The sequence below is a fragment of the Lolium rigidum genome, chromosome 5 (genome assembly GCF_022539505.1).
Source record: "Lolium rigidum isolate FL_2022 chromosome 5, APGP_CSIRO_Lrig_0.1, whole genome shotgun sequence".
In the NCBI taxonomy this organism is placed as follows: Eukaryota; Viridiplantae; Streptophyta; class Magnoliopsida; order Poales; family Poaceae; genus Lolium; species Lolium rigidum.
Window position 1 is genome coordinate 172,171,238 of NC_061512.1, and position 11,071 is coordinate 172,182,308.

The 11,071-nt window shown below is 44.4% G+C and overlaps 1 protein-coding gene across 1 annotated transcript; it reads right to left on the reverse strand.

The window, feature by feature from the left end:
* Positions 1–1,717: 1,717 nt before the first annotated feature.
* Positions 1,718–7,034, reverse strand: LOC124654803 (UDP-glucose 4-epimerase 4-like). Its single transcript, XM_047193788.1, has 9 exons — positions 6,789–7,034; positions 5,460–5,509; positions 5,204–5,339; positions 4,620–4,721; positions 4,313–4,540; positions 3,392–3,476; positions 3,024–3,106; positions 2,337–2,428; positions 1,718–2,248 (listed from the first exon to the last, which is right to left on the reverse strand). Exons 1-9 carry the CDS (start codon positions 7,032–7,034, stop codon positions 2,134–2,136), a joined length of 1,137 nt encoding a protein of 378 aa, XP_047049744.1. The 3' UTR covers positions 1,718–2,133.
* Positions 7,035–11,071: the final 4,037 nt, after the last annotated feature.

The window sequence follows — 11,071 nt, forward strand, 5'->3', positions numbered from 1 at the left end:
TCGCAAGGTCCCGTTCGAAGCGTTGCATCGGTCATCTATCCTCCCGCACCGCTGCAGTCTTCTTGATCCATCGTCGCACCAGCCTGAATCGGAGGTGGCCCCGGCCAACCGGACGCGCGGCTAGCCCCTAGAACGCTCAGCGCCCCTGGCCCCAAACCCGACGCCACACTCCACGGAGACGGCGCCTGGCGCGCGGCACGGCTCTAGGTCCACCAAGGTCGCCGGCCTCGCGACGGCTCCCCTGGACAAACCAGGCGTCGGCCTCGGGACAACAGCCATCGAGGAGGCATAGGAGGATGGCCGTGCATAGGCGTCCATGGCGAGCGCCGGGTGTCCCTCTGTCACGGTGAGGTGCTCGCCATCGGGACATGGGACAACTCCGTGCGGCACGAGCATGTGATGCAGTCATGCAGTCATCGGAAAGCGACGTACCGACAATGCCTGAGAGAACTTCCTCAGTCCCGGCTCCCCATGCCATTCAGCGGCAGCAGAGGCATGTCTCTGCCTGGCGAAGACCTCCGGCCGGCCGAGTGCCTGCTCTCTCCCAGCCTCCCAGGCAGGCATCAGTCGGTGCGGCGATTTGGGGAAAATTGCCTCCATCCCTACCCGCAGGGGAGAAGAACCTTATCCCTTTTTGTTTCAAAAAAAAAAAACCTTATCCCTTTGTCAATTTCTAATTTAAGTTACTGCTGATTGCTGCTAGCAGTGAGCGTGTGATTTTCTGCATTACTAATTGTGTGCACGCTGGTGCTAAAACTTGATAGTTACAGAAAACTAACAAATATATATCGGTAAAAATAGAGTTCAATGTAGATGTTACAAGGAGGAAAGAGCGAACTGATGCTAGGGTTATGTAAAACAAATTTTGTAAAATATTAAAACTATTATTTTGGTTTTACAATAAACATGAAAATGAAGGAGGGCATTATAAATATAAGAACACAGCAAAATATACCACCTACTCATCTCCTCCGGCACAAGAACATGGGACGACACTGACATGGAGGAATAATAAGACCAGGACCCCAAAACCCCATACAAATCAACTAATTTAGAAATTAAGTTTTCATATTTGTTCTCAAAGATGAATCAAGGATTATCAACATTTCCATGTCCAATTTAATTGAACTAAACGTAATGTTGACCACACGGTCAACAATTTGTGCTCTTCCGCCGGCCGCCGCAACGCGCGGGCATTATCCTAGTTGATACATATTTTTGCAAAAACTGCAAATGGAGGCCGAGTACATGTAGCTTTTTATTCAAAAAATCAAAAGTTATATCTTAAAGTTTTAAATAAATCTGAAAAAATCATAGATGTAGCCAATGATGTATGCAAATTTCAATGTGTAATAATTCTTTATATTCTAGGCTACACAAAAAATAATAAAATCTGACAAATTTTATAGTTTTGAAATGTGCACTATTATAACTATACTCATATCCACATATTTGTTATTTTTGTGTAGTCTAAAGTACAACAAATTTCACATTGAGATTTTTCAAGATCGTAGATTTCATCATTGGCTACATCTAGGACTTTTTTCATATTATTTTCAAACTTAAAAAATATGATTTTCGATTTTTTAAAAAATAAAGGGGTTAGCTCGACCTTCCTTCATCCACTCCCTTTATTTCTACACCTAGTCATCACAAGAGCAAAAATGCAGTGCTGCACAGGGCCACAGGCCCACATGGTTCCAAATCACAGACGGAGTACACAATATTTGTTGCATTTACCGAATTTCTGATATATACACCACCAGAGGGTGGTAAGTGGTAACATATTGCAGGAATGAAGATACAAGCAGTGGTTCAACTAATTACTATTACAGGCACAAAAGGATTCGTATACAGCTGCTAGGCAATGCAACTCAATTAGCAGTAAAAGAATCAAATTAGCTGGTTGACTATAGCAATCTGCCTAGAATAATCTTGATAAGGACTATATGCAGGTGGAAGATAGGTTTGTACCGATATCGCTTCTGCTACTATTGAAGAACAACAAGAACAGTATTTTTTTTCTAATCTGGTAATTTTCTCTGTATGACTGACCGACTAGATCTACACCGATCCCAGATCGTAGACGCTAAGTACATGTACAAGTGCTCCACACAGACACATCTGCCATGTTCAGTGTGAATTGCTACCATTCTGCTTGGTCGAATCAGGTGACGCGTATCCGTAAGGGTTCTTGCTAGCCCAGTTCCACTGGTCCCTGCACATCTCTGTGATGCCGTATTTTGCTCTGTAGAACAAAAACAGAATAACAACATTTAATAACCAAAGGAATGTTACCACTGACAGAAGCTATAGATAGTCTGTTGGTATCTTACTTCCAGTTGAGTTCTCTCTCTGCTTTACCAGTTGCTGCAAAGAGAATCTCAGCATCACCAGGTCGACGCTGACCAATGATCAGTGGGATTTTCTAACAGAGGGATGAAGAACATATGCATAAGAAAAAAGGCACAAGAAAAATAACTCAAACAAGTCTCACTATCATTCACATTTGCTAACATGCCGTTAACTGTATCTGGAAATTCCAACAATCGCTCATAATAAAAATTTAGAGGCCATTGTATGATGAATTGTAGAGATTTCACACATCTATCAGTAATCAGCATGAAGGGGCTTAGCTAACAGTCTGTTCAGTGAAATAAGTACTAGCTACTCGATGTTTATGATAAGAAATTTAATACTGTCAAGTGTCAATAACTGCAGCAGCTAAATAATTCCTGATCCTGTTTTTTTCTCTGGATTCGGCACAGCTTAAGCATGTAAAGCCGTATGAAATCTGCTGAATAAATCCAACCGCTGCTTGCATACGTTACAACTAAGCAGATTGTGTCATACTCCCTCCGTTCTTTTTTAATTGACTCAAATTTAGTACAAAGTTGTACTAAATCTGAGTCAATTAAAAGAGACCGGAGGGAGTACATGCTAACCAGCAGAAGATATGGTGGCAAAAATGCAGGGATCTCATCATTCACATGTCCAAAACTCTTATATCATACAAAATATACCTTTCCGGAAGCCTTCTCAAATGCATTGACTATCTCCAATACTGATGTCCCCTTTCCAGATCCAAGGTTGTATGGTTCACATCCTGCATGATGAATTGAATATTAGTAGTAAATCAAACTACAGAGCAAATAGATACATTTAAGCAGCATATGCATCTGATGTATAAGAAATTGCAGTTTGAGCGCTAAATTTTGCATGGACTCCATAGTGAAAGAATCAAATAAATATAAAAATGAGTTGTCTATGTTTGATGGCTTGGAGTGCATATGCATAAGTTCAGTTAGCAGCTAGTTGTTACATACATAAGTCTGGAAAGTGATATAAGATTCATGATGAAGCATTTGAGAGAGCAGCCAATTGTGCAAACCTATGTTTGATGAGCTATCAAAAAGCTTCCGTAATGCAGCAATATGTCCCTCAGCAAGATCAAGCACATGAATGTAATCCCGTACCTGCACACAAGGCAAAGAGCGTGTCCTTACTAGACGAGAAAACCTTAACTGTAGATTTCATGACAGTATTCACAAAATGATTCATTGGCATTCAGAGCTTGCATATAGCACTCGGGAAGTAACTGCAGCGCAATTTCGGACCGTCAGGGTGAAGCACAATTGGTTTAGAAAATGAAACATGAACCAATGTCAACGGGAGTGCCTATCTCAGATCTAGGATGTGGGGATGAGGCTCAGATCTGCCCTTTATTTGAAATTGTGATGATATCAGAATTCAGAAGTGCCCAGTGTCCACATGACAACATGTTTGCATTAGCATGTCATTTGATAGCTTTGTGGACTGTCTCTGGAGGAGAAACTGGTGACACCAATGCATCATCCATTAAGCCGCTCACAAGATCAAAAGAGCTAACTGGAGGTCAATCATTTCTAGCTATACTGCTCAAGTACTGTGATTATAGTTCTTCAGTTATTTACTTGCGAGAACAATATAGTTTAGAAAGCACTACATAACTCCCTTACTTGCTACAGGATTTAGAAATCTAAGGGGCCAACTTGAGGAGCTGCCTGCTGAATAGAAAAGAGTCACTGCATCGTACCACTTCATCGTACGCTGAATAGAAGAGAACAATATATTTCTGATACCACTTCTTCTAGTGATCTATTTATATTTCGAAAACACGTCCTCTGGAGATAAATAGAAAAGAGCCACTGCATCGTACGCACTCCTACTACATAACATAGTGTCTAGAGTTGATGGGACGGGAACTGAATGAACCTAAATGATTGCACCAACTTTAAATAGTGTGTTAAAGAATAACATGAGGGAAACATACCCCAGTTCCATCTTTAGTTGCATAGTTATTTCCATAGATTGTCACTGATGGCCTCCTCCCTACAGCAACTTGCTGAACGAAGGGCATAAGGTTGTTTGGAATTCCACGTGGGTCTTCACCAAGGTATCCACTGGGGTGAGCCCCAACCGGGTTGAAGTACCTAAGTAAAATGATCCTCCACTCAGAATCTGACCGGTATATATCACGGCATATCTCCTCGGCTATAAGCTGCAATTAATGTTTATGATTGCAATCAGTTAAGAAACTCGATGCAAAGATTTATGCATAGAGAAGATATGTAACATGCCTTGGTTCTGCCATATGGATTGTTCGGAGTGAGAGGAAATTCCTCTGTGCAGGGTGAGTTCTTAGGTGATCCATAAACTGCAGCTGATGAAGAGAACACCAACTACAGCATTTGAACCCATAACAAGACAAAAACACCTGTCAGTATTAATCTGGTATGGACAAAAAAACAATTGACCGAATGAACCTAAATCAAACTCCCAATGTGAATGAAGCATTAATGCAAATAAATATTAGTTTCACATATTGTTACATATAGTGCAAACAAACTGTCGGTTGATATACATGCAACAAACATAACTTAATGCAAATAAAATTGTGAGTGTGCTAACTTTGTCTAGGGGGTGCATGGATCTATTGTCACAATTTGTAGAAGTTGGAGCTAAGGGTAGATAAAATACATCGACTACAAGTTTTCCTTTAAGATGAGATGTCTAAATAGAATTCTCATATATAGAATACAATATGGTATTCTGAATTATTATTAACATCTGTAAGCTAAAGGCTACTAGTGTTCAGAGCACTGACAAGAAACACAGTTAAGGAAGTTTATGTACATGAGGTCAGACAGTACAAGGTAAATACCTTCTTACATCCATGAGCTGCCATGACTTTCAAAAGATTTATCGTGCCAACAATGTTATGGTCATAATAAAGCAATGGCTTCTGTACGCTTTCACCAACAGCTTTCAGTCCAGCAAAGTGAATAACAGCATCAAATCTGCAGAACATGTACTTCAAGAATATAAATGCCTATACACATAACAAGAAACAAAAACATTAAACAAGTAAAGAATGAACATAACTACATTGATTATTATTATTATATATAGTGCTTCACCTTGTGGAAGCAAAAACAGTTTCCAGTGCATCCTCGTCACGGATATCAACCTGCAGAAGCAGATAAGTTATTACTGTTCTACTCTACGTCCCTTTAGAACAAGTTATAAGTAAGAGCAAGGATGCATAGGGGCTAAATACATAATCTAACTTCGATAGCCAAATCCATCTGTAACACAAGAAGCAATATACTCCCTTAAGCCACCATAAAATGTTTCATAGTTCATATAGTAAGAAGTCACTCGCTGCCATAAAAAACAAGCACATTATTAACATAGTCATCTCTCTCACGGTCAGTTGGATTTAGCAAACAATCTTGTTAACACTGCTAAGAATTTCGCAAATCTTGCAGCTGACTCGACATTCTGCTACTGTGTCTTCGAAAAAATCCTGTAGAATTAGACTACATAATGTTGTTATTCACTTTGTGTGGTTGCATGAAGTAAGTCTTCTGTACAATGATAATGAGCTCGATTAGCTAATAAATTAAATTTTGCCAACAACAGTAATAGACAATACAAAATTGTGCTCGATTAGCTAACTACCCTGTTTTCTGAAGGACAATGATAATACTGATGTGAAGGTGATACAAGTCCAAGAATTAACCAAACAAGGCACTTACAATGTGCACACCTTACGAAGAGGACAGTTGCATAGCAAGTCCTCAACTAGCCCCCCTAAACACCAACTTAAAATGTCCATGGTTTATTCGCAAAAAAAAAAAAAAGTCCATGGTTTATTTTACCAAAAAAAATCTGAGACTCTGCAGCCCAGACAAGCCGCCCATATCCTAAATGACCACGTCACATTCTTAGTTTCAGAGAGCTGTTGACCAAAATCACTCCACATCCTTTCCGCCCTGCAATATTCTCACCCTCTCGGCTAAGTTAGAAGTGATGGCTACCGGTCCCACGATAGGCGCGGGGAATTCTGCATAGCGTGTCACGATTCCCAAATCACCCGCAACGATACGTAAGCGGGCGCGAAGGAAACCTGGTAATTCGTAGAACCAAATACATTCCCTCAGTCCAAATGTGACCAACCAACCAACAAATCCCCGTAATTCGTGACAAGTGCAATGATGATGAAAACAACTGTTCCGTGAGCACACATCAATTCAAGGACGTAGATCTTCCGTCGTCCGAAATAAGCACGGGGGGACGTAGCCAGCCAGCGCGTGGAGCGGGAGGCGAGATCTACCCCGAGTCCCCACACCGAGGCACCACGCCACGCAATCGACCCGGCGAGGACGAGGGGAGGTAATGTATCTAAGGGGAGGGTAGCAGGGCGTTGTTGGCGGCACTGGGGCAGAGAGGCTGCGTGCGTTTACCTTGTGGAAGGAGAGGTTCGTGGCGTGGTCCCCCGCGAGCGCGGCGACGCGGCGCACGGCGAGCTCCGAGGAGTTCTGGAGGCTGTCGACGACGACGGCGCGGAAGCCCGCGGCGAGCAGCTGCAGCACGGCGTGGCTGCCGATGTAGCCCGCCCCGCCCGTGACCAGCACCGTCCTGCTCGGCCCCGCCGCCCTGCTCGGCCCCGACGAGCCCGAGGAGCCGTTGAGCGCCCCGTTCAGCACCATGGCCGGCCTCGCGCTAACCTAGAAATTCTTCGTGGATCTGCTGGGCGAATGGGCGGAGCGGAGGGATGAGGAGATGGAGATGGGGCAGTGCGTGGAAGGGAAGAAAATTTGAATGGTCTCGGCCCGAGTCGTGCCGCACGCCAGTGGACAGACGGGTGGGTCCGGTCACGCTCGCTTGCTCCGCTGCTTCGGCCGCGTGGGCCCCACCCGTGACGACTGCGGGCTGTCGGTGCAGCCGCGACTTGCTTCCACCCGAACCCGAGGTTGCGTCCGAATCGTGGTGCTCTCGACGTCGTCCCGTCGACATGGCCGGGCTCGACGACGACGTGGACGGAAACGGGATCCCGGCGATCCGGTCGTCGCTGGGACTAGTCGTCCAGCCTTGTTTATTGTCTCATTGATTTGATGAGATGCGATGGTTGTTTAGCAAGGCTAGCTGCAGCGTGTGGCTCTCTTGATTAATTGGGGTGCTTTCGTGGTCCTACAAGGCTACATACAGCCTCATCATTAAGCAAAGGACGCCGACATGTGACAGAGGTGCATTGCCTAGGATCAAGCCTCCTCTAAGACATAAGAGCCTTTATGAAGTTTATAATTTGTAGAACGGGGGTTAAGAGAAATTCAATTTGACACCCAGGCGCATATGCCCCGCCACCAAAAATTCAATATTTTTTGTAGTCGATGTAAAAAATGAAAAAAATAATATCTTGTGCACGGTCTTATTTTTAGCACCGAACTTTATCATTTTTACCCATACCACACTACAAGTTGACTTTTCATAACTCTTCCTCTTCCTCTTCCTATTCCTCTCCCTCTTCTTCTTCCTCAGATCTAGAGTTGCCTTTGTCAGCCCACATAGCGCCCAACCCACTCTTGCCTCTTGTTCTTCCGGAAAGCGTTATCGTTAGCAGCAACACCATGGCCAACATCAATCCCGTCAGGCAGGACTTTATGATCCTCCGGGAAGAACGGATCAAGACCCATCATAAGATCCAGTTATGCAGAATGCAACATGCAAGAACTAGCTTAACCTAGGTGGAGAACGTGTGGAAAGGCTTCTGATCAAGGATATTAAATCTTCAGAGTTGTGAATGCCCTCTCGGCCATAACTCTAAGGAAGAAGTGTCTAAGATTGAAGAGTTCCTTGGCATTCTTGGGGTACAACCTTTTATAGAACTTATTGAGGTGGTACCTTGTGGACCTAAAGGGTGGGAGAAACTAGGGTGACAAACATAGCCAGCATCAACAAGGTAGAACTTACCCACATGGACTTTTAGGCCATCAGGTCTCTCCAAGCCGTCAGTCAGAATCGTTGCATCATGGGCTGATCCTTCCCACTCAGCAAGCACATATGTGAACTTCGTATCGAGGTCAACAGCAGCAAGCACATTATGGCTGCTGTAGTTCTTTCTCCCCTGTAAGCAAGAGACTGGCTTCTGGGCACTTTTGTTGTGATATGAGTACCATCAACGGGCCCAATACAATCCTGACATGAACATAAACAAAAAGTTAGACGTTTCTGTTGTACAAATGTGTAAAGCACAAGGTTTACCTTGAAATATGATTTAAGATGTGTAAATAAGTTCTACAAAGTGTTGCTCATCTTGAAATATGGAAACCAGCGGTGACTTTCAATGATCTTGTTGGGAGTGTTGGAAGATGCTAGCTTGATCATCTCTCTTCTCAGTTCTCCAATAGCATAGAGGATTTTATTGAAGTACTTAGAAATTGTCCTAGTCGATCTCCTCCATATGTTATGGATGACTCAGAATCTTTGGTTGTGCCCAACAACATAAAGGACCATAGCCAATTGCTATTCGATACTGGTGTGGATGTTATCTCTAAGCAACTTCCTAGACCTTAATATGTTCACGAGTTGGTTAAAAGTAGTTTTTTCATCCTGGGCATGCTCACTGCTTCGACATCACCATTGTTGTAAGTGTAGTTTAGATCGTTCATCATCTCTCTATCACGGACATACATTGCTGCACGTGTGATACAAAGACTAGTGTCGATGAATGGCTCTCGCGTGCATACAGAAGACCATGCATGAATCACAGCTATGAGGGAACCCACTTAAACAAATAGCTTGTGCAGATCAGTCTAAGTATTTTGATGTGGCATAATCATGAGCTAAATCAACATGAATCTAAGCTAAAGCAGTAACAATAGGAGTGAGGGTGGGTTGTTCGAGCCTACAGTATTCTTTGAAGGCGTCCTCATTCTGCCGGAGCCGGAGCTGGATACAAAAGGGATCAGACGCTGATGGAGGCCGGAACGGGTCGCTGCTCCATGCAATCGGGCACTCTCACACCAGCGGGACAACGCGACGGAGAGGTTGACGGAGTGGATGAGAGAGCCGGTGCCGGAGATCTCCGCAGTCGACCGTGATCTAGACCGCCGCCGCCATCGCCTTCTAGTCTAGGGGGATTTTGTTTTCGTCAGGTGGTGACCTACTATGGCGAGCAGCGAGGCTACTTTGTGCGTTTAAACGTGGAGCAAGTTTCCAGCTCCATCCTTTTCCATCGCGTTTCCCCCGCATAAGAGTTCGGCCGATTTACGCTCGTCAACGGCTCTGCCAGGAAAACGGTCGAATCGAGCGTTCCTCGCGGGCTAACTTTTGGGGCATTTTAAACATCGCTTTTGTTGAAATATTGGGCCCATTTTTAGTGGCCCAAATTAGATTTCAGTTTTCCCTATAAATTTCAAAACCCACATAGTGGCAGCCTTGTGAGTTTGAGCCCAAGTGGGTGGCAGCTCACTAGGGAGTGGCAAGAGGTGGGAAGTTTAGTCCCACATGGAAAGTTGGGAGGAAGTTAGACCACCTTATAAGGTGGGTTGTTCCACCACTAGTAAGTGAGTGAGAATAGGAGTGCTACATGCGCGCTCCTCCTCCTCCTCGCTCGCTCGACTCGACTCGACACGACACGTCACGACGCGCGCCGCCCTCGTGGTGAGTGGATTGAGCCTCGAGCTGAGACTTTCCTTACTTTTTGCAGCTAAGGAAAATGAACAGAGTCCTAGACAGACGCGTCACAGTTAGTCGGTTCGGGTCGCTCCCTGATACGTCTCAAACGTATCTATAATTTCTTATGTTCCATGCTAGTTTTATGATAATACCTACATGTTTTGTTCACACTTTATATCGTTTTGATGCGTTTTCTGGAACTAACCTATTGACGAGATGCCGAAGTGCCGGTCTCTGTTTTCTCGTTGTTTTTGGTTTCAGAAATCCTAGTAAGGAAATATTCTTGGAATTGGACGAAATCAACGCCCAGCATCTTAGAATTCCACGAAGCTTCCAGAACACCCGAGAGGGACCAGAGGAGGGCCACAGGGCCACCAGACAGTAGGGCGGCGCGGCCCAAGGGGGGGCGCGCCCCCCTATTGTGTGGCGCCCCCGTAACCCTTCCGACTCCGCCTCTTCGCCTATAAGAAGCCCCCTGACCTAAATCTTCGATACGAAAAAGCCACGGTACGAGAAACCTTCCAGAGCCGCCGCCATCGCGAAGCCAAGATCTGGGGGACAGGAGTCTCTGTTCCGGCACGCCGCCGGACGGGGAAGTGCCCCGGGAGGCTTCTCCATCGACACCACCGCCATCTTCATCAACGCTGTTGTCTCCCATGAGGAGGGAGTAGTTCTCCATCGAGGCTAAGGGCTGTACCGGTAGCTATGTGGTTAATCTCTCTCCTATGTACTTCAATACAATGATCTCATGAGCTGCCTTACATGATTGAGATTCATATGATTTTTGTATCACTATTCATCTATGTGTTACTCTGGTGATGTTATTAAAGTACTCTATTCCTCCTTCATGATGTAATGGTGACAAGTGTGTGCATCATGTAGTTCTTGGCGTAGGTTATGATTGTAATCTCTTGTAGATTATGGAGTTAACTATTACTATGATAGTATTGATGTGATCTATTCCTCCTTCATAGTGTGATGGTGACAGTGTGCATGCTATGTTAGTACTTGGTATAATTGTAATGTGTTATCCCCAGATTTTAGCTAAATCAGGAGATGGGCCGTAATT

Coding starts and splice junctions, on each gene's coding strand:
- LOC124654803 (XM_047193788.1), bottom strand. CDS start 7,034: ATGGTGCTGAACGGGGCGCTCAACGGCTCCTCGGGCTCGTCGGGGCCG. Junction 3,477..4,312: donor CAACTAAAGATGGAACTGGG/GTATGTTTCCCT, acceptor CCTTGTGTGCAG/GTACGGGATTACATTCATGT. Junction 2,429..3,023: donor TTGAGAAGGCTTCCGGAAAG/GTATATTTTGTA, acceptor TCCCTCTGTTAG/AAAATCCCACTGATCATTGG.